Genomic DNA, 23,482 nt, shown 5'->3' on the forward strand with positions numbered 1-23,482 from the left:
ATGGACCGACGCAAAGTGGAAAAGTGTTCTGTTGTACGACGGGTCCACATTTCAAATTGTTTTGGGAATTGTGGACGTCGTGTCCTCCGGGCCAAAGAGGAAAAGAACCATCCAGACTGTTACGGACGCAAAGTTCAAAAGCCAGCATCTGTGATGGTATGGGGCTGTGTTAGTGCCAATAGCATGGGTAACTTACACATCTGTGAAGGCACCATTCATGCTGAAAGAGACATACAGGTTTTGGAGAAACATATGCTGCCATCCAAGCAACGCCTTTTTCTTGGACGCCCCTGCTTGTTTCAGAAAGACGATGCCAAACCACATTCTGCACGTGTTACAACAGCGTGGCGTCACAGTAAAAGAGTGCGGGTACTTGACTGGCCTGCCTGCAGTCCAGACCTGTCTCCCATTGAAAATGTGTGGCGCATTATGAAGCGTAAAATACAACAACGGTGACCCCGACTGATGAACAGCCGAAGCTGTACATCAAGCAAGAATGGGAAAGAATTCCACCGACGAAGCTTCAACAATTCGTGTCGACGACCGTAGGCTCAAGCTGGTGGGTGGTAGTCTCTCTCTGGAAGTGGCTCAGGAAGCAAGACGACAGATTTGGTTGCAAAAGAAAAATCTAACAAAAAGGAAAGAGGCGGAAGAAGAAAAAATGGTGGCGCGTCACGCCTTCTTGGGAGAACCGGACCGTTTTTTTTTTTTTTTTTGTGTGTGTGGCTCGCTGGCAATTTCAGAGCGAGCTCGCTTGGCTGGAAGCGTACCAGGTACCTTCGTAGTAGCTGCTCTGATCGTCCAGCGGTGGCCCACGGAGAGCCAAGCTGGGAAGCCAAGTCCGTTTTGTGCCGGCGGTCGCGGTTACCGAGCCGTGTGCCCGAATAAAGAAGGCAAAAGGGAGGGAGGAGAGAAAAAACTAAAATTAAGAGTTAAATAGAGTTAAATGTCAATTGAGAGTTCACGCGGGTCGACTTTGCAGTTCCTCTCGACGCCTGCGGGTGTCGCCCTGTTCCGATTCCCAGACGGGTCCGCTGGATCATCTGGCTTCTGATGCTTGGGAGTTCACACTTCCAGGGTGGATGTTCGTTAGTTTAGGGCCCTCGTCTTGCTCATTTTCCCACATCACATGTCTCACCTCTCGTCCCCTTGTCCACTCCGTCCCTCCGTCTGTCCCCGAAAACCCATTTCTGTCCGGTTCCATTTTCAATAAACATCAGAGTAATATATATATATTTTAAATAAGCAGAGGGAGTATTTCAAACTAATTAATTGGATTTGAATGACGTCGTTAACTCGTCGTACGGGAATGATTCTCTGTCATTGAAAATGATGGGCTCGGCTGGTTTCGTGACAGCATGAACTTTCACGACGTGTACGTACTTTTTCTTTTTTGCGGTTAATGCTGCTGCCAACATACTTCCGGAGTTTCTGTGCTGTGTTAACCACAAAAAAAAACCAGACTGAGATAACAGCACAAATCAAACACTTGCCCTGTATTGTACTGATTTCAAATCTGTCCAACTGTGTTAAGATGCAATTTCTCAGTCTCCGTTAGCTGTTGGTGACATTTGTTGATAACCTGTGCATCTTCTGGGGGCAAGGCCCCCCCCCCCATCCATAAAACCTAGTAACACCCCTGTGTTATTGTACGGGTGATTTGAAAACCATCTTGAGATTTTTGCTTGTTCTATTTATCTTCTATTGAAGTCATTTTATAATGTGTTGATACTGTGGACGAGCCTGAGCACTGAGATTCTTACTCGTCTTATGTCAATGGTTTTCTCCTCCGATCTGTGAGCCACACACCTCCAGCACAATAGATGGCGGTAATGCCTATTAACTCGTCGGCCGGCACTCGCCAATAAAAACACAGAAGTCTGGTCAGTCGAGAATTCAGTGCGATGGCAGCGCCAAGGATACCGTCGACTGCGCTGTCTTTGAAACGGGTAAATGCGCCGGAAACATCACACTATGAAATGTGATTCCTTCTTCGCGCCAGTTTGCAGCAAATCTGACCGCTTTAATCGCGGCGATTTTAGATGACGTCGCAAAGCTCATCGACGGCCGTTTGGGCAATGCTTTTCTTGTCATCCGCAGATTCGTCACGGCTTCACACCACTACATCGAAATTGGCAGACTTTAGAAGCGTCTACATTGTCGATGAACACGTGAAACAAAACCATTAGTGTGCTGCTTCCGTCGGGCTGCAGAAAACCGTGAACACGATAAAAGAAGTAAAACGTCGACTGTGCCGGGCAATGGGAGCGTTCGCTGTGTCGTCACCAAATGGCCACACGGCGTCTCGGTTGGCAGAAAGCCTGGGGAAGTCAAGAAGTCACCACTTTCTCGGGTCATTGGCGCAGATTTCCGTGAAGTAAGAAATGGCAGTGCGCTGTTGCGTTATGGGTCGTACATCGAAGGATTCTTCGAGCTTTTACGGCCACCCAAAGACACATGAAGCTCATTGAACGCTTACGTGACACGAGTGGAACCGCACTGACTGATCACGTTGGCTTTCGGCACTTTTTAAAGTCATGCTAAGACGCTTCCCTTTTTCAAAGCTTACTTCCATCCATTTTCAGTCCTGCTTCTCCTCACGCGGGTCGCGACCCTGCCGGAGCCCGCCCCAGCACATCCCGGCTGTGTTCGGGCGAGAGGCCTGTGTCCGCCCTGAACCGATCGCCGGCCAATCGCAGGGCACACCTAGCGACCACCTGACAGGAACCGACCGCCTTCCGGCCACAGCTCCGGTCGGGCCCCTCAGCAATGGAGGCGCGGAACACGGTCCACTCGGACTTAATGTCCCCCGCCTCCCCGGGAACGTGGGTGAAGTTCTGCCGGAGGTGGGAGTTGAAACTCCTTCTGACAGGGGGACTCTGCCAGACGTTCCCAGGAGACCCTCACAATACGTTTGGGTCCGCCAAGTCGGACAGGCATCTTGCCCCACCGTTGGAGCCAGCACACCGCCAGGTAGTGATCGGTTGACAACTCCGCCCCTCCCTTCACCCGAATGTCCAAGACATGCGGCCGCAAGTCCGATGACCCGACCACAAAGTCGATCATCGAACTATGGCCTAGAGTGTCCTGGTGCCAAGTGCACGTATGGATGCCCTTGTATTCGAACGTGGTGTTTGTTATGGACAATAAGTGACAAGCACCGAAGTCCAATAACAGAACACCGCTTGGGTTCTGATTGGGTCTCGCTGTCTTTACCCAGGTGAGGGTCGAAGTCCTGCGGCAGAACGAGGGAGTCCCAAGCAGGGGTTGCTCTCCAGCACCCCCTCCAAGGACTCCAAGAAGGGTGGGTACTCAGAAACTGCTGTCTAGGCACAGACAACAGTCAGGACCCATCTCCCTCACCCGAAAGCTACCCTCTCGTCCACCTGGCTGAACCCCGACGCACCTGGGGCAATTAGTATACCTAACACCCGCGTTGCGCCTCTTACTGTGAGCAACTCCAGAGTGGAAGAGACGCTGACCCTTCTCGAGATGACTGGCAAACCAAGCTGTGTGTTGAGGTGAGCCCGACTATAGAAAGTCGGAATCTCTTTCCGTGCATGAAAGGGAACGTTCCATGTCCCCAGAGCCACTTTCTGTAGCCGGGGATCTGTAGACCACCAAGGTCTCCAACTTTGGCCGCCGCTTAGCATCCCTCCAACAGGTGATGAGCCCATGAGAAGGGTGTGATGCTTTAAGTCTATCAAATGAGCATCCATTTGGTGAGTGATTCTGACACATTTGAAGGGGTTTGGATTGAGCTACCTGTATAGACAGACCCACGCAGTTCGACACTGTTGCGATGTTCGAGGTCTCGTCCGCAGTGATCGCGTGATTTTCCCGCGTATGCGTGCTTCATCATATAATGAATGCTGCTTTTTGTTTTTGTCAAACGAACGCACAATAAAGACTGCCATTGACTTTTCAGACAACCAGATCCTGAAGCATGAGGGGGAGAGGTATACATGATACCAATGATCATCATTTTGAGTCTGATCTTTTTCCCCTCCCAGTTTTTACAGAGGCAGAACGTTTTGGGAATATACAGAAACATGTTGAAGACTATACGCTACGTGCCAGATGAGACGGATAGGAAGTACCTCAGAGACTGGGCAAGAGAGGAATTCAAGAGGAACAAGACTGCCACAGACCAGGTGAGATTTAGTTTGAACTATCATCTAGAACTGTCATGCTGAAAGAGCCAGCCGCGTTTCAGCTTCAATGCCCTTCCTCGCTGATGGAAGGAGGTGTTCACTCCAAATCTCACGATACGTGGCCCCATTCATTCTTTCCTTCGCACGGATCAGGCGACCTGGTCCCTGTGCGGAAAAACAGCCCCAAAGCATTTCCACCCCTACATTTCACAGTAGGAATGGTGTTCTTTGGATGCAACTCGGCATTCTTTCTCCTCCAAACACACACATACGCTAGCATGCATGCTTGCGTATGTTTTTAAAAAGGCAGTGGAAGCAAAACTGAGTTTGGTTGTACTTTATTGAAGTATTTAACAATGTACTGTTGTAATAATTTTTTTGGATCAATCCTCATCCTCAAATCCATCAAAGTCCTCATCTTCTGAATCCAAAATGAACACCTGGGCAATTTCGCCACCAAACACGCCGCGTTCCCCCTCGTCATTGTCGCAGTCAGTCTCGGCGCCGGGGGGCTGTTCGGCAATGACGCCGGCTTTCGCGAAAGCTCGGGCAACGGTCAAAACGGATGCCTTAGCCCCCGGGCCTCCACTTGCGAACCACGGATTCTTCGATCTTGAATTCTCTCGCGGCTGCTCGATTCCCATGTTCCTCCGCGTAACTGATAGCTTGCGGTTTAAACTGTGCTTCGCAAGCGCGTCTCTTCGTTGCTGCCATTTTCGGGGGTCCTTTGCCAATACATACATACCAACTGGGGGCGTGCCTTTAGCGTCCTCTTTCACGCGGACCCTTCCCCTTTTAACGTCCGCATGGTGTCCCGCGTCACGGCCGCCTTTCCTCTCTATAAGCAGCGTGTCGGCAGTCAAGCGGAGCGCTCCTCAAAGTCACACGACGACATTTACAGATTTTGGAACTCGGTGCACACATACACACAAGGCGCGCCGCGTTATAAAGCGCCCCGTCCACTTGGGAGAAAATTGAAGACTTTGAAGTGCGCCTCATGGTCGTGAAAATACGGTAGACTGTAAAAGTGTTGCCCGTTTGTTTTTGGGCTATATATTTATTTCACCATATTTTTATTGAAAGACAGTCAAGACATACAGTATTAATGTTAAAAGTGCTCATGAACCTAACGTCCCTTTCTCTTAACAGGGATCCGAGAACAATGTGGACCTCCCATTTATGCATGTACACGCACACTAGTATATCAAAGGACAATGATAATAATATCCATCCATCCATATTCCTTTTTATTTTTCCGTCAGGATGCCATCCGTATGATGCTAACACAAGCGAAGAACCATCTGGAGGAGCTTCAAAGGTCTCTGGCATTGGCTGGGAACTAAACACAGACAACTGCTGAGGAGTATTCGCTGCAGTCCCGGACAATTTATAACAGATTGAAAGCAGGGTTTCGACAGATGACTTTGCATTACTTCAAGGACGAGTGAACGCGACTCTTACAGGAACTGAAAATGATCAAAAAGACCGAAACCAACCACCCACGATACCGTCGTCCTAGTGAGGTACAGATCACCTGACATGATCTGTGTTTTGTTTGGTGTTATGTCTGGTTTTCTTGTGACGCATGTAATTGTCTCGCTCGTTTGGGACCCCATTCGCCTGCCGGCGCATACGTCTTCTTTTTACGTGCTCGGTATGCGCGCCGTGCTCCTTTGTATAACACTGTCTGCTAAGCTAACCGAGATTGCTAACTGCTAAGTATTGGCTATTGGATGCGATTCTGTCCCGCCCTTACCAGGTCAGGCTTTCAGGCAATCTGGCTTTATCAGACTTACTGTGGAGTAAAATACAAGACGGTTTGCTTTCAGTTCATCAAATCATTACCGTCTCGTAAACGGGCATCTTTCAGCAAAACGGAACTGAAAACTCTTTGACATTTTTTATCGAAGTTCCTCTAATGGATGTTTTGATGTAAACCAGTGAGGTATTTGAGTCACTAGGTGCCGCTGCTCCGCCATCTTGGAGCCCTTCAGGTGTTTTTTAATTTTGTATTTTTTTTTGCAAACTCCATGCGGGCTTTCATGCGTGTCGCACCGAGGAGAGGCTTCCGTCGGGCCACTCTGCCGTAAAGGGCTGCAGTGACGGTTGACTTTCTAGAACTTTCTCCCATCTCCCATCTCCCGACCGACGGCATCCATGGAGCTGAGCCACAAAGTGATCTTTGGGTTCTTCTTGACCTCCCTCGCCGAGGCTCAGTTTGGCTCCACGAAGGGTTCTGGTTGTCACAAACGTCTTCGCCGCTGTGCTCTTAGGAACCTGAAGTGCAGCAGACATTTTTTTGTAACCTTGGCCAGAACTGTGCCTTGCCACAATGGTCTCTCTCGGCTCTTCAGGCACTTCCTTTGACCTCATAATTCTCATTTGCTGAGCTGTAAGGTCTTCTATAGACAGGGGTGTGCCTTTCCTAATCGAGTCCAATCAGTACAACCAAACACAGCTGGACTCCAATGAAGGTGTGGAACCATCTCAAGGATGATCAGAGGAAATGGACAGCATATGAGTGTCACAGCAAAGGCTCTGAATACTTGTGGCTGGGTGATATTCCACTTTTTCTTTTCTCGTAAATCTGCAAAAATGTCAACAATTCAGTTTTTTTCTGTGTACACATTAATGAGGGGAAAAAAAGGACTGACAAACGGCAGCAACATAAAGAGTGAGAAATTGAAGGGGTCTGAATACTTTCCGTCCCCACTGTAAATAGCAATTGGCGTGTTCAATACTTTCCCCCTGTCATTTCACAACTTAATTTGTTCGGCCAACTTTCAAGCGACGCGACCGTCTGCATTTGTCCGGCCTCCGGTTTGCTCTGGCATCAACCTTGAGGTTTCCTCACCATTTGTAAGTCATCGAAGAAAGCGTGATTCCTGCACCGTGCTGTGACGTTTCCCAAAGATGACGCGCGGCGCACTGGAGTTGCCGTGGCAACAGCGGCCGACGACGCCGAAGGGGCGAGCGACTCTTCTGACGATTGGCAAAATGTCTCGGGCCCAAAGTGTTGTTCAATTCGTCATTCGGGATTTGCTCCGCGAGGGCGTTGCGAGAGGAGGCTTGATCGATTTCAAGGTGAGCGAAGCTAACGTATCGGAGCGCGCAAATGACGCGCAATCCATTTGGAATTGAACGTGTTGCGAGGCGCGCGCAATGGCATCGTCAGCGACGCGTGCTGCCGTCACTCGAGCCGCGGTGGCGAGCGGCCAAGTTTTCTCTTTTTTTTAAATGTTTCTAAGCTGTTTGTTTTTCTTTTTCTTTTTTTTTTTTTATAAACCTTTTTAATCACGTAACGCACATTGAGTTACCTTGTGTCGGGAATGCGCTATATATATATATATGAATTTGCTTCGCTTCGCTTTAGCATTGAAGTACTTTCTCCATTTTGAACGAAACTGTATCGGAATGCATTTTGAAAGTGAGCCTGCTCCTTTGTCATATTCCTTGCAGCTGTGCATGGAGGCACCCGCAGCTACATGCAGTCCTTCCCTTGACACAATGAAAATGCAATTGTATTTTGACATGAATTACACTTCTCGAGGTAAGTGAATCACTTTTCAACGTTGCATTAAATGTAATTGTAACAAGTTTAAAGACGTTTTACATGCAGAACTCATATTAAAAGCAAAAACAAACACAACAAGATGAGATTTTCCATGCCTCATTCACTAATAAATGCGTAGAAATGTTCTCACTCTGAGCACAAGTTGAGCATATACACAAGGTTAGAAGGATGACGAGGATGGAGCCGCCAGGCAAGAGAGCGAGAGGAAGACCAAGGAGAAGGTTGACGGACGTCGTGAGGCCAGTCGGTGTTGGAGAAGAGCATGCAGGAGATGGGCTTGTTGGAGCAGGGGGCAGCTGAAGCGCCCGGGGAGCATTTCGGGGTATCGGTGCCGTGAGTGCGGGGGATGTTGGCGGATGGTCCGGTCGGGGTCTTGAACCAAAGGTCCCCCACGGTGGCAGGCGATGATCTTAATATAATATATAGTCATATAAATACTGTTGGTTTGGCACTCCTAATTGAATGGATTTGCCCCACCTATGTTATTTGAAAACGCCACATGGGCTCATAATCCCTGAGCGCGAAATATCTCAAATGATAGGAGATTATGGCGCTTCTACATTCGGTCGGCCTCTTGAACATCTATGACTCTGACGTTCTGCACTACATCATGTTCCAAACCAAATGTTTTTGTCGAGAATCTTTTGTAACAGTCAACAAAATGAACATGACGGCCATTTCCGCACAGGAGAGTTCCTCAAGGAAATCAGCTGGATGCTGGAGTGCAGACTAAACCAAGTGAGCAGAGAGATTACTGACAGCAAGGTGAAAACCAAAGACCACTTCGACGCCCTTTACCGTAAAATCATCAATTTCATCCTGCTGGGCTCTGGCATGGGCTCACCTTCCGATGTCAGCGCCGTGCAAGAGGCTACAGGTAACGCAGCGGCTGAAGTAGCAAAACGGCAAAGCTGTGAATTAACACAGCGGGGAGTTTTGTACTTTCCGCAAGACTCGTGGCTGTATTTGCTCAAAAGTAGCTGCTTCTACTAAATACTGAGCAAAGGGTCTGAATATTTGTGGCTGTGTGATATTTCAGTTTGTCAACAATTGCGTTGCTGGGTGTACATTAATGTGGGGGGGGGGGGGGGAAATGAACTTGAATGATTTTAGCAAATGGCTGCAATCTAAAGAAAAAAGAGTGAAACTTCTAAGGGGGTCTGAATACTTTCCGTACCAACTGTAACCTTCCTTTTTGTTAAGGCTCATACTCACCCAGTTCAGTGCATTTATCTCTTTTGTACCTGATCACACTCATAATGATGTTCATGTACAGTGCTGTGAAAAAGTAGCGGGCCCCCTTCTCAAATTCACATTGTTTTGCAGCTTCCCCACCTTAAATGTCCCCTTCCATCGCTGTTATTCTACAAGCCCAATTCCAATGAAGTTGGGACGTTGTGTTAAACGTAAATAAACACGGAATACGCTGATTTGCAAATCATGTTCCACCTAGATTAAATTGAATACACTACAAAGACAAGATATTAAATGTTCAAACTGCTCAACTTGATTGTTTTTAGCAAATAATCATGAACTTAGAAACACGTTGCAAAAAAGCTGGGACAGGCGGGCTCATGTTTGCCGCTGTGTTACGTCACCTTTTCTTTGAACAACATTAACAACAATAAACGTTTGGGAACTGACGACACGAATTGTTGAAGCTTCGTAGGTGGAATTCTTTCCCATTCTTGCTTGACGTACAGCTTCAGCTGTTCAACAGTCCGGGGTCTCTGTTGTCGTATTTTACGCTTCATAATGCGCCGCGCATTCTCAATGGGAGACAGTCTAGTACCCGCACTCTTTTACTACGAAGCCACGCTGTTGTAACACGTGCAGAATGTGGTTTGGCATTGTCTTGCTGAAACAAGCAGGGGCGTCCATGAAAAAGACGTCGCTTGGATGGCAGCATATGTTTCTCCAAAACCTGTGTGTACCTTACAGCATGAATGGTGCCTTCACAGATGTGTAAGTCTCCCATGCCATTGGCACTAACACAGCCCCATACCATCACAGATGCTGGCTTTTGAACTTTGCGTCCATAACAGTCCGTGTGGGACGGAATTATCCACTTGTCCGTCGGGTATATCCAGTTCCCTTACAATGCAGTTGAAGAGGCCCAGATTAAAGCGCAAAAGCCGGTTTTCCTCATGTAATCGGAGCTATCGACTGCACACGCATTGCTATAGAAGCGCCATCACATGATGAATTTGTATGTGTCAACAGGAAACAATTTCTTTGGCTCAATGTACAGATCACATGTGACGCGCAAATGCAAGTAAGTCGGAAATTTGTACATGAGGCCCCAGATGATGCGTTTAATTATGCTGCAAAATCGATGACATCACCACAGCACGTGACTAAAACGGCCCGATGGCGAGAGATGATTTCCGCGGCATTCTACGCGCAGCAACGATTTTGGCCGTGTGCGCGTCAAGCTACGCAGAGGGGCCGCGCGGGCCCGTCCGTCAGTCACGTGATGCGATGCGGGCGACGACAGCAGCAGGCGTATGAAGAGGCCTTTCGCCTTTGGGGGGGGCGGTGTGTGATGGGTTCAATGCACAGAACAAATTGCATGCATGCTCGTGACAATAAAAGGTGATTGTTCTTCTTCGCCGTCTTCTTTACGCTTGCACAGCCGCCTTGCAGAGCATCTTCCCGTCGACCGACCTGGGAGCCTTCGCGGTGCTCGTGAAGAGAGAGAAGGAGCAGCAGCTCTCCGAGCTCACTATGACCGTCACGGGGATTCGACTCTTCAACAAAGCCAGCAAGAAAGAACAGGAGATCAACTTTTCGGAACTAAGTATGATACGGTATACTCAACGCATTTCGTGGAAGTGGGTCTTGTCTCAAAAAGGCAGTATTCATCGTACTAAAATACAAATTGGCAAAAGATTGAATGTCATGAGCAAGTCTCCACCCGACAACTGTTGTGGCCGGACGGGCATAGGCCTCAGCCAGGCATCTTGACGACTGTCATTTTTGCAGCCGAAAAGAACGATGCCATTCATGCATTTCTGGCATGTCTCTAAATTGGAGGATTGATAGTTGGGTTTCCACACTAAAAGCCAGCCAGGCGAGCGCTGCCCTCACAAGACTTGTTCACGGACCGATGAAGCCTACCCGAGTGAAAGGTGAAACGTGCTCTACGACAACCGGAACAGTCCAGTTTCGATCAATTCGATGCCCTGAGAAAGTATATTGAAATGATACATCTCGACTTACCTGCTTTGTACGTCAGGGAGAGCCTGGGTTGTTAGTGGAGATTAGGAAAGTCTTTACCGCATAGGTACAGTACTGTAGGTCATTCTAAACATTTTAGGGGGCTTGCAATTGTTTTTTCACTCTTCGTGGGGGATTACTACATAGTATTGCAGTACCTACAGCCATTTTATGTGATCACACTTTTGAAAAAACATGGATCAGCATTTTGGCTAAATTGAAGTTGTGATGTTTCAACTCCTGAGTTCCACTGTAGCCTTGTTATCGAGCCCTTGAGCAAGATATTCAACTCCGAATTGCTCTTGAGTATGTGAACGAGCTGTTACCTTATGTTCCATGTCCCAATTATGCCACTCATTAATATTGTGTTAGTGTAACTCACTGGTCTTGAAACACGAAACTGTCAATACTGGAATTTGCACCGAAAAAAGTTCTTTGGACAGATGAGACAAAACGGGTGCTTTTTTTGTAAGCTGCATCAGCTCTACTTTTGCAGATTTAAAAAAAAAAAATGAAGCGATACAAAGAAAAGAGCACTGTAGTGAACGGCTGCCTATTCACCCTTCACATACGCTAACTTTACCTAGCTTAACTTCTCGTGTATGGTACACATTTTTCCTAAAAAAAAAAAATTATCAAAAGTGGCAAAGGGCGCTGAGACTTCAAGCGAGTAGTGCGATAATCTGGACAAGACAAGATAATTAATGTTCAAACTGATAAACTTTATTGTTTTTTGAAAATAATCATTAACTCAAAATTTTATGGCTGCACCACAGTCGAAAAAAGCTGGGACAGCTGGCAAAAAAGACGGAGAAAGTTGAGGAATGCTCATTAAGCACCTTTTTGGAACATCCCACAGGTGTATAGGCTAATTGTGAACAGGTCGGTGCCATGATTGGGTATAAAAAGAGCTTCCCTGAATTGCTCAGTCCGGACTGTTACGGACGCAAAGTTCAAAAGCCAGCATCTGTGATGGTACGGCGCTGTGTTAATGCCAATGGCATGGGTAACTTACACATTTGTGAAGGCACCATTCATGCTGAAAGGTACATACAGGTTTTGGAGAAACATATGCTGCCATCCAAGCAACGTCTTTTTCATGGACGCCGCTGCTTATTTCAGCAAGACAATGCCAAACAACATTCTGCACATTACAACAGCGTGGCTTCCTAGTAAAAGAGTGCGGGTACTAGACTGGCCTGCCTGCAGTCCAGACCTGTCTCCCATTGAGAATGTGTGGCGCATTATGAAGCGTAAAATACGACAACGGAGACCCCGGACTGTTGAACAGCTGAAGCTGTACGTCAAGCAAGAATGGGAAAGAATTCCACCTACAAAGCTTCAACAATTCGTGTCGTCAGTTCCCAAACGTTTATTGAATGTTGTTCAAAGAAAAGGTGACGTAACACAGTGGTAAAGATCACCCTGTCCCAGCTTTTTTGCAACGTGTTGCAGCCCTCAAATGCTAAGTTAATGATTATTTGCTAAAAACAATCAAGTTGATCTGTTTGAAGATTAAATATCTTGTCTTTGTAGTGTATTCAAGTGTAGTGTAGTGTGGGAACTATAGAGTAAAATTCATGAGGCACACAATGAAGTTATGGGAAAGAGTAGTGGAAGCTAAACTCAGGATAGAAGTGAGTATTTGCGAGCAACAGTATGGTTTCATGCCTAGAAAGAGTACCACAGATGCATTATTTACCTTGAGGATGTTGATGGAGAAGTACAGAGAAGGTCAGAAGGAGCTACATTGTGTCTTTGTAGATCTAGAGAAAGCCGATGACAGAGAACCCAGAGAGGGACTGTGGTACTGCATGCGGAAGTCTGGAGTGGCAGAGAAGTATGTTAGAATAGTACAGGACATTTATGATGGACATCAGGAGGACATCGGTTAGGTGTGACAGACGAATTTAAGGTGGACGTGGGACTGCATCAGGGATCAGCCCTGAGCCCCTTCCTGTTTGCAGTGGTGATGGATAGGCTGACAGATGAGGTTGGACCGGAATCCCCGTGGACCGTGATGTTTGCAGATGACGTTGTGATCTGCAGTGAAAGCAGGGAGCAGCTGGAGGAACAGTTAGAAAGATGGAGGCATGCACTGGAAAGGAGAGGAATGAAGATGAGCCGAAGTAAGACAGAATATATGTGCATGAATGAGAGGGGTGGTGGGGTCAGAGTGAGGCTACATGGAGAAGAGATAACAAGGGTGGCGGACTTGAAATACTTGGGGTCCACACTCCAGAGCAGTGGTGAGTGTGGTCGCTTCAAACTGGTTGTAGTTTGAGGCGGTCAGCATTGTTCCACTGGGATGCTTCTGACTCATGAGTCCCAATCACAAGACAGCGTTGCGCCAGACTACCAAAGTGGAATACAATACAATAATCGGTCATACTTTTTCAATCTTTGTTAGTTTTTATGCAGGCGAGAATTGTAGGGTCAATTCCTCGCAGTCTGTAGAAGGCACCCTTCAAACTCATGAGGAGTGGGCCATAATACCTGTTGACAGGTGCACGTGACTCATTTCGAGTTCCAGAAATTGTTCGATTGCACCAGAAATGTTGTAAATCAACTCGACTTTTTTCCATCACTCTGCGCAGTGCCTGCGGTTCTGTCCGAAGCGCTTTCAGTCACCGATGAAGCCATAGAGAATGAGCTGGATGTCTCCCGGAGTTTGGCGTGGAAATACACGGCGCTGTTAGAAAAGTGGAACGGCAGCCCGCCTGAGGAATATGACGCGTCCCTGGTTGGGCTCACACAAGCACTCCACAATGTCAGGCAGCATGAACATTTTCTCCAAGTATTACTGGTTAGTAAAACAATTTGGAGCAAAACCTTTTACTTTCACCAAATTGTATGGTTGGAGTTCACCAAAATGGAAAATGTTGATATTAATCATATCATCATTTCCTACGGCCACGCACTCTTTTGTTTGCCGTATCTGGAACCCTTTTGTTCTCGTTTTGTCACTCTTAATCTAAAATCAAATTGGGAAATGATGACTTTCACTTTCACCGCCAGGCTGATTCCCGTTTATGTGCCAAAAGAATTGAAATCCTCCAGAAGGACATCTCCTCGCAGATATACCTGCTCAAAACGTCCGTGCAGCCGAAGACAGCTGTGCCCACCTCAAAGGTTTTTGTAAGTCGTTTGGTGATTTTCGAGGAGAATGCTGCCACATTTTGAAATATCATTTCTCTCGGGCGACCTCTGCTCCATGCTCTGGTGCTTATTTTGAGTTGGTACCGTTTCAGCCGTTGTTCAAGGCCCTGTCAAAACTGTGGTCCGAACTTCAGGATGAGGCAGAGCTGCTGAATATCTTCAACAACATTGCATTCAGATTGCAGTTCTTTCTCAGCTCTCAGGCCAAGATTTTCCCCAAGGTCCCTTTGGACAGCCTTTTGGAAGGAGTAGAAGTCAAAACGGACAAAGAAAGAATGACTGAGCACTCGGGTATGGCTGGGGATCACACGCAGAGGATGCGTGCAATGGCAAGTCAATTTAGCAGATTGTCAGGTGTCCCAAGGAACTGCTTCTTCCTGCAGGGGAACGCATTGATCCGGCACAGATGAAGCAGCACGAGTGGCTCCAGCCCGGAACTGCTGACGATCTTGCGGAGCTGCCATTGCAGTACAGTGGATTCTGTGGATACACGCTCGTCAACAAAGATGGACTTGTTCTTCCGGGTAATGTCACTGAACTTACTGGCTAAATAAATTAAATATCACATGGAAGTGTGATAAGTTGCAGCTACACAGCATATATTCGGAATGCAATGTTACATTTCTATATCCATTTACCTTCCTCTTTCCAATTCAGTCAAAAGAGTGCCACGTTGCCTTTCGACAGCGCATCGAAGGTCTCAAGACCGTTGGATGCATTTTGTTTATCATATGCAATGTTGCATGCTTTATACCCCCAGTTGAACGTCACATCAAAACATCTCCATGTGACATGTGCCCGTGCAGGAAATCCTTATATTGGCGTGCTTAAGCACAAGGGGAAAATGTATGCCTTCCACTCCAAAGAAGCTGGTTTGAAATTTGCCCGCAGCCCTGATTACTTCATTGCACTGGTGGCAGAAAAAGCCAAGAGTTCGCCTGAACTCATTCAACTTCTCAAACTCCATCGAAGTCCATTTCACGTAAGATGATAATTGTCTCCAATCCACCGTCGCTCATTGCGCATCGACAGATGAAGGGATTTTGCTGTTTTACAGGCGCAAGAAGGAAAGACACTACTTGTGAGTCGGTCTGAGAGCTGCACTCAGACGGATGTTCACCCAGTGGTCACAAACATTCTCAAGTCATATGAATGGAATGAGTGGGAATTGCGGAGGTCAGCTATAAAACTGGTCAGTCTCAGTATTCATTCATTTATATTTTATACTGACTATCCAGTTGTTGTTCACGGGAAAAGTGGATTTTGGTCTGGTCTGGTATGGTGTTCCCCCCCCCCCCACTTCAGAAATAATGAAACAAAACTTTGATTTGAATGAAGAAAAACAGTACACAATGGTGTGTGTGTGTATATATCAATAAACATATCAAGAATAGACTTTGTATGAAAATCATGAAACTTTTCCATGATATTCCAATTTTTGGGAACGGGTCAGTACGCGGCAGAGGTCCTGCGAGAGAACAGCAATAGCGCACATCACTGCATCAGGTTTAATATGTGAGCCGTTCATATCCAGTCGGGAAACCTTTTGAAGTTGTTTTAATCACGCCCACATTTGATGTCGTATTTGAATATTGTTCATGGTTTAAAGTCATAGTTGGTGTTCTGTGCAGAAGGCATTTAAGGCCTGATTCAAATTTCTAGGCTGACCTTCAAACAACAGCGACAAACTCCACGCAAACCCATCTGAGCCACATGAGACGGGAAAATGCCACTCAAACTTGGCTGCCCAAGGAGGTTGCCTGTCAGAGTAAGAGGGATGGTGAGACCGGTGTGCCCAAACCTCAGGTGTTCCTGGCCGGCTTGAGAGGATGCAGAGGCGGACGTGTCGAGAAAGTCAACCTTACCAGATCTATTCATGAATAATTTCTGTATGACTGAACAATCATTGAACAAATGCTTTGCGCATGTTTTGTCTGGCTGGCTTCATTGTCTCTTTAGGATCATTTGTGATGTTTTTTGGAAAGGATTGAACAGCATAGAATAGCAAATCGCAATTCACAATGACAAACAAAAACATAGCACACCCCTTAATAATCCCTGCCATACTCTCCCTCCCTGCCTCCCTTCTGCTCAAGTGTGGTCTGCACTGGATGAAGTAGCCATGGAGTATAGCGATAACGATGAGAAGTCATCAACCCAAAAAGTATCTGCTATAGGTTGTTGCTATAGCAACTTGAAACTCTACTATGCAAAGCAAAAGCCATTTATCAACAACACAACAGAAACGCCGCCGCCTTCTCTGGGCCCGAGCTCATCTAAGATGGACCGATGCAAATTGGAAAAGTGTTCTGTGGTCCGACGAGTCCGCATTTCAAATTCTTTTTGGAAATTGTGGACGTCGTGTCCTCCGGGCCAAAGAGGAAAAGAACCATCCGGACTGTTATGGACGGAAAGTTCAAAGGCCAGCATCTGTGATGGTATGGGGATGTGTTAGTGCCAATGGCATGGGTAACTGTGAAGGCACCATTAATGCTGAAAGGTACGTTCAGGTTTTGGAGAAACATGTGCTGCCATCCAAGCAACGTCTTTTTCATGAACGCCCCTGCTTATTTCAGCAAGACAATGCCAAACCACATTCTGCACGTGTTACAACAGCGTGGCTTCGTAGTAAAAGAGTGCGGGTACTAGACTGGCCTGCCTGCAGTCCAGACCTGTCTCCCATTGAAAATATGTGGCGCGTTATGAAGCGAAAAATACGACAACGGAGACCCCCGACTGTTGAACAGCTGAAGCTGTACGTCAAGCAAGAATGGGAAAGAATTCCACCTACGAAGCTTCAACAATTCGTGTCCTCAGTTCCCAAACGTTTATTGAATGTTGTTCAAAGAAAAGGTGATGTAACACAGTGGTAAACATGAGCCTGTCCCAGCTTTTTTGGAACGTGTTGCAGCCATCGAATTCCAAGTTAATGATTATTTGCTAAAAACAATAAAGTTTATCGGTTTGAACATTAAATATCTCGTCTTTGTAGTGTATCAATGAAATATAGGTTGAACATGGTGTCTACCCCAGACACCTAGTTTCCTGTTATCAGAGAGTGCACACCAAGTCAATGCTTTTGGACTTCGGTTACGCAGAAACTCTCGTATATTTTGAACCGCAGGATTCAACTTTCCCCGAGATTGTGCATACTCGGCGACTTAAGCATAATCGACCTCCCAAATAAATATTCACAATCGTTACTCGTCTCGTTAGCTACCGCTAAGAAAACAATTTCATTAAACTGGAAAAATAAACGATCTATTAACATCAATCACTGGCTAAATCTATTGTGTTAGAAAAAATATCAGCTGAACAAAAAAATGAATGAAATATATACATAGCTGGAGACCCTTCTTCAACACGCTAAATCTAGATTTTGGATTCCTTTGCCTGGGTAGAGTGCCATCCGACAATAACAAGACTATATTGTAAGAGTAAAAGTCAACTTTTGACTTATTTATTCTTTGTTGTCGAGGTTGCTGCTGTTGTTTTATTATTTGGATTGGGGATCTTCTTCTTCTTGACCCTGTATTTGCGGTTCCGGGGTCTTTGGGGCGGGACTTTCTTTACTCCTTCCCGATCTCGGGTGTGGGGTGGGTATGATCACTGGATGGATCTCTCGCAGGGCATCGGTGGTGGACTCGCCCACTTTGTGCACTTACAGGTTGTCGCTTTATGAAGTTCGGTCAATTTGCTTGGATCGGTTTACGGGAAAATATGCCACATCCAATATGGCGGACGCGATGACATATAGCATCATGCGATAAACCGCCTCAATCCTTCGGGGTCCGCCCACAGATATGAACAGAAAACACACCAACGCGATGTAGAGACCCGGCTAAACAACGTGCTACAATGGCTGCCATATTTGCGGGGGCAAAGTCCCATCAAAAGCCATGCATAGACATTGAAAATGAGTCGTAACTTTCTCATTTCTCCAACGATTTTCATTAGGTTTCCTTTTTTTTGTTTGTTGCCATTGCCAAAGTGTGCGCTATTAATATAGAAGTAAATCCCTCAAAATATTTGTAGCTTTGAACGGTTATCCCCAGTTCGGTTGTTACGTTCCTCCGGCGTGATGTGCAAACGTAAGCAGCACAATGTGCAGGCACCGTTGCTATTGCGGTTTTCTTACTGTCCACACACGTGGAATGCGCGGAAGCGTTTGCCCTCACTCGCTCTATAAAACGGGACGTGTCATATCTCGCTATGCTTACATCTATGGCTCCGCTTGTCTTCCGAATTCAAGTTTGACGTCACGCGAACAACTCCGAAAAAACAAAATATCCCTTTTACTTCGAGTTTTTTTTAAAATTTATTTCTTTTCCGCTCCTCAGCTATCTCTTTGTGACGTCTGGAATCAGACAAGTCGGTTCTTGGTGCGTGTTACAGCGCAGGGGTAAGGGATCGACCTGTATGTGAACACTGACGAATGCTAGCCAACGAGCTAAATTAAGCTAACCCGCACGTTATTGACGGATCGTCAAATAGCGGATTATCAGCACAACTGCGACGGTATATCGACTTTCGAGCGCGTGAAGAATTTCCTTATGGAGCGTAAATATAACCTCAAGAGTCCAGGTAAGTTGCGTTATAGTTGACGTTTACCCAGTGTGCTACGCCGACTGTAACCTCACGGGTGAACTCTAAATCGCAACACGTTTGTACTTGTGTTCATGCTCCCTCCAAATTGTAATCTTCCTCATGAATTCCCACCACCACGTGAATATTTGAGTTGGGTTAGATCGCGCTCTCCGCTTGTCCAGTATTCCGGTTTGAAGCATGCCGTAGGACACGTCAGCAGGTGCAATTTGGGGGATTATGAGCAAGCGATTTCCGCATTCGGTCGAAGATCTCTGGAATTCAGTTTCGCCCAGTCCAAAGATCACATTGGCGACATCTGTCATTGAACTCCTCCGGTAAACGACGACATCTGCAACGTCGTTTGACAAATGACGTCACTTTTGCCATTCCTTATGCATGGGCTCGTGGTGTCACGATACAAACATTCTGACTGTGATACTATACCCAGTGGTGTCCTGATCCGATCTTTGAGATCGGCAATCGATCCGATGTTAGCCAATCAGATGGGACTGCATCTAAAATACCTGATTTTACCACTCTTCTCCAAACGCGCCCAGATGGCGGCGTGATACACGCAAGTGACAAAGAAGTCACGATCGCATATTGTTGTTATAATGATTAGAGCTCGCTTTTTCACAGTTTGAATATATGCCAAAGAGTGTTATATGTTTTTAATTCTTAATTGGAATTTAATCCAATTTGGCTGTCACAAATGCCGGCTGGCAGGTGGTAAAGGGCGATGTCCTCAATGCAAAATGGCATTTTTGGGGATGTCGAGCCACATGGTTCGATTTTGGCCGGGCGGGTCTCGTGGCGGTCGTAACTTAGCGTCACGCTTAGGGCCGCTGTGTTGACGGAGCCATTTGGAACCGACAATTTCCACGTGAGCAGTAGTAACCTGGTAGCGAGGTGTCGCATCTGCTCTGCACCGTTAACGGCCCGAGGGAGCAAAAGGGCGGGCAGGGTGGAGGTGCACTTTCCGAGGTCCAGAGAAGAAGTGCACGGGAAGTCGGGTCTCTGGGAAGAGACCGAGCCCACATGTCCTGCGCTGTTGGAGCCACGCGTGTGTGAAATTCACAAAAGAAGCAAGATGACTTTGCGGCCATTGAGCGAGCGAGTCAGTTACATAGACGAGTCATAATCGAGCTCAGTGTGATGGCTGAATATGCGGTCAATTGATTAGGGACAGAGTCCACGTAATGCTTTTCGAAGGCCGCAACTTCACTATTTGTTGGGGGGGGGGGGGTCAACAGCGGAACCCAGCGTGAGTTTTGTTTGCAGTCTGGATAAAGAAAGGGGTGGGTGATTATTACACGGTGTTACCGGCGTCGGCGGGGTGATTTGCGAGGAGTCGTGGAAGACTCACTTTCGGGTGTAGTTGGGATTGTACTGAGTGTATGGATCGCCAGGTCCACTCTGATGATGTCATCACACTCAGTAGGTCCCACCGGAATGATAGCAGAAGAACGGCAGGCGACCGGTCAATGATTGGTCAGCACGCACAGCCAGTCGAATTGGAATGTTAACAATCGACGCTTTTACTACAACTTTGTCTTCGCTCCAAACTTTGCGTCCCGACTTAAGGTTTAGTGGTTGAAAAACACTGTTAGCGGAATAGGTATTAGCGTGCGACCAGAAAAAAAATGTTAATGGTGTCAACTTGAATGGGGAGTTGGACAACTACGTCCGCGCCTAAGTAAGTTTTATGCAGCAAATTGGGGACTACTCGGTCTGTCAATCATTCAATGGTTTAGGTCCTCAATACAATTGAAAGAAAAATGTATCCAAGCTAATCGAGAGAAGCTTCATCATGCAACAGGACGATGCCCCAAAACACACTGCCAACACAACAAAGGACTTAATCAGGGGAAAAAAGTGGATCGTCTTCGACTGGCCAGTCAATCACCGGACCTTAACCCAATAGAGCATGCATTTGACCTCCTGAACGGAGAAACCCCCAGAAATAAATAAGAACTGAAAGAGGCTGCAATAAAGACCTGCAAAAGCATTTCAAATGAATAATGCAACAGTCTGGTGAAGTCTGAGGGTCGCAGGCTTGATGCAGTTATTGCAAGTGAGCGTTATTCACTTGAATTGAATCATGTCTGTCCCAATACCTTTGCTCACTTGAAAAGTGGGTGGCTTCTAACAAAAGGTGCTTTGTCCCGAGTTGTTCAACTCTTCGAGATGTACAGTGGATACGGAAAAGTAGTCGGACCCCTTCAATCTTTCACTCTTTGTTATATTGCAGCTATTTGCTCAAATCAATTTTTGTATTTTTTTTGGGTAACCTTGACCAGATCTGTGCCTTGCCACAATGCCGTCCCTGAGCTCCTCAGGCAGTTCCTTTGACCACATGATTCTCATCTGCTCTGACGTGCACTGTGAGCTGTAAGGTCTTCTGTAGACAGGGGCGTGGCTTTCCTAATCCAGTCCAATCAGTATAAGCAAACACAGCTGGACTCCAATGAACCATATAGCACCATCTCAAGGATGATCAGCACCCGAGTTAAATCTACGAGTGTCACAGCAAAGCGTCTGAGTACTTAAGGCTGCGTGATATTTCAGTTTTTCTTTTTTTTTTTATAACTCTGCAAAAATTTCCACAATTGTTATTTTTTTTTTTTTTTCCCTGTCAAACTGGGGTTCTCTGTGTACATTTAATGAGGAAAAAAAATCATATATATATGTATATGTATATATATATATATGTATATATATTATATATGTATGTATATATATATATATATATATTATATATATACGTCGTCATGGTGATAGCGTATGATCTATACAGTATCCTCCTTGAGAAGAAAGTGTGCACATGATGAGCGTATACAGGTACATCTCAATAAATGAGACTATGTCAGTACTCTTGCATTATATAGATCAATTCAAGCCTTGGGGAAATACTTTTGACTGTTTTTTGATTGTTTATTCTCGTTTCTAGCGATGGTGAATTTGGGCTTTTCATTGGTTGTAAGCATTAATCATCAAAAATATACATGCATTTATAAGATGTGAAACTAGTTGAGTGCGTTTCTACATGATTTTCACTTTCTGAATTGAATTACTTCACTAAATATAGCTTTTGACAGTATTTTGATTTATTTTTGTAGATGTACCTGCATGTGTTTGACTGTTGTCACTGCATACCAAGCAAGAACATGTTTTTAGACGGCAAAACAGCATCCACAATCAAATGTAGGTCCGATGACCTCAACTGACATAAATGCTTGTTTGTCTCTGTTTTTATCGGACTAGCGGTGAAGAGGTTGATGAAGGAGGCTGCCGAATTGAGAGACCCCACAGAGCACTACCACGCTCAGCCACTGGAAGTAAGTTTCCTCTCGTCGAGTCGTGACGTGTCCGGCGTGAACCAAACGGCCCTTAGACCCCTTTCTCACTGGCCTGAGGTCGAGCTGGTCTCTTAATGGACCGTCGAAATGTTCTCATTCTGCGCACAAGTTGCGCATATAGTATAGAAAGTTAGCGTCAGATGTATGAGACGCGTACTGGCCAATTTCTACTCAATACTGAGCAAAGGGTCTGAATACTTATTTACGGCTGTGTGATATTTCAGTTGTTCTTTTTGACTAAATCTGCAATAATATGGGGTGCTGTGTGTACATCAACTTTGAAATGATTTTAGCAAATGGCGGCAATAGAACTGAATCATTCCAAGGGGTCTGAATACTTTCCGTACCCACTGTATCTGTCGACGTCCGTGTGATCGAGCGCATATATTGAGTTTTTTTTTGCAGATTTGCGCTCACGTGCTCAATGCACTCTCCCTTTTTAGGATAACCTATTTGAATGGCACTTCTCCGTACGCGGACCGCCAGATTCGGATTTCGACGGTGGGGTTTACCATGGCAGGATTGTGCTTCCCCCAGAGTATCCGATGAAGCCTCCCAGCATTATTCTCCTCACAGTAAGACCCACGCGCAAAGATTAGTAGCAGCGACCTGATTCGCATGATCGGAGTGTGGCAATGGACTGCATGTGAATTAACCTCCAGCTAATTCCAGTTGTATCACATTTGCCTGAGCAGAGCATGTATAGCGTCATCACCCCTGTCAAGATGGAATGAGCATTTGTTCGTTTCTTTTGATGTCGTATGTGCCATTCAAATCCAGGATAGTCCAATTTTTGACTTTCATGCTGTTTAGAGAAACATTCTGTTCACATATGTCTTCTCTTATTGTTTGTTCACCCACCCCCTACCATCCCAACCCACCGTTTCCTAACTTCCACCCCACACACTCAGCCAAACGGAAGATTTGAAGTCGGGAAGAAAATCTGTCTGAGTATATCGGGTCACCATCCGGAGACATGGCAGCCTTCATGGAGCAGTAGGTTTCTTCAGTGCTTATTCGGTTATGCGTTTACGCTGCATTTCAATGAGATCATTTGAATGGTTGCAAACATAAACGTTCGCTCGTGTGACTTTCGACAGCTGTTTCAAGTATCTTGGGTAAGATGTCCTTTTGGCATTGATATTCAGAACAAAGAACAATAGTGCATCAAGGAGGTTGAGTGGTGTAAAGGTTGATCCGACAATGAACACTAGGGTCTCTCCCTTTGCGGAATTTCCCCAGCTACCCTGGTAGCTTGAGTTCCCCGTGTCCGAAAAAAAACCTGCCAGGATTAGATATTATTATTATTATTATCATCATTTACTGGATTATTTAGTTCCTCCTGGTGGGTAGGGTCTTCTGGGGCGGGCTGTGCTGACGAACGTTGATTGGTTGACAGACTTCTGCAGGAGTTGACTTTTTCATCCACA

General features: G+C 46.1%; 2 protein-coding genes across 12 annotated transcripts in view; both read left to right on the forward strand.

The window, feature by feature from the left end:
* Positions 1–1,817: 1,817 nt before the first annotated feature.
* On the forward strand, positions 1,818–16,041 carry cfap206 (cilia and flagella associated protein 206). 5 transcript variants are annotated; one of them, XM_061753150.1, is made up of 11 exons: positions 5,508–7,238; positions 7,614–7,704; positions 8,417–8,605; positions 10,364–10,528; positions 13,545–13,753; positions 13,966–14,085; positions 14,199–14,397; positions 14,490–14,630; positions 14,913–15,088; positions 15,164–15,298; positions 15,769–16,041. In XM_061753150.1, the coding sequence occupies exons 1-11, from the start codon at positions 7,068–7,070 to the stop codon at positions 15,988–15,990; spliced, it is 1,818 nt and encodes a 605-aa protein (XP_061609134.1). In that variant the 5' UTR covers positions 5,508–7,067; the 3' UTR covers positions 15,991–16,041. The 5 variants fall into 5 exon arrangements, 3 of the variants coding, with proteins under 3 accessions (XP_061609134.1, XP_061609135.1, XP_061609136.1); XM_061753151.1 differs by having other exon boundaries at positions 15,738–15,912; XR_009785331.1 differs by lacking the exons at positions 14,199–14,397; positions 15,164–15,298; positions 15,769–16,041 and having other exon boundaries at positions 14,913–15,052.
* Positions 16,042–17,928: 1,887 nt separating this feature from the next.
* Positions 17,929–23,482, forward strand: part of ube2j1 (ubiquitin-conjugating enzyme E2, J1) — a 16,715-nt gene continuing 11,161 nt past the window's right edge. Inside the window, exons 1-5 of one of the 7 annotated variants that reach the window (XM_061753154.1) lie at positions 18,246–18,508; positions 18,601–18,690; positions 21,958–22,031; positions 22,496–22,627; positions 22,901–23,048. In XM_061753154.1, coding sequence (XP_061609138.1) covers positions 18,660–18,690; positions 21,958–22,031; positions 22,496–22,627; positions 22,901–23,048 — 385 coding nt within the window. In that variant the 5' untranslated portion in view covers positions 18,246–18,508; positions 18,601–18,659. Of the gene's footprint in view, positions 18,198–18,244; positions 18,691–21,957; positions 22,032–22,495; positions 22,628–22,900; positions 23,049–23,482 lie in introns of those variants that run through there. The other 6 variants (XM_061753155.1, XM_061753156.1, XM_061753153.1 and 3 more) reach the window with 6 other exon arrangements.

This window comes from Phyllopteryx taeniolatus, chromosome 18 (assembly GCF_024500385.1).
Source record: "Phyllopteryx taeniolatus isolate TA_2022b chromosome 18, UOR_Ptae_1.2, whole genome shotgun sequence".
Classification (NCBI taxonomy): domain Eukaryota; kingdom Metazoa; phylum Chordata; class Actinopteri; order Syngnathiformes; family Syngnathidae; genus Phyllopteryx; species Phyllopteryx taeniolatus.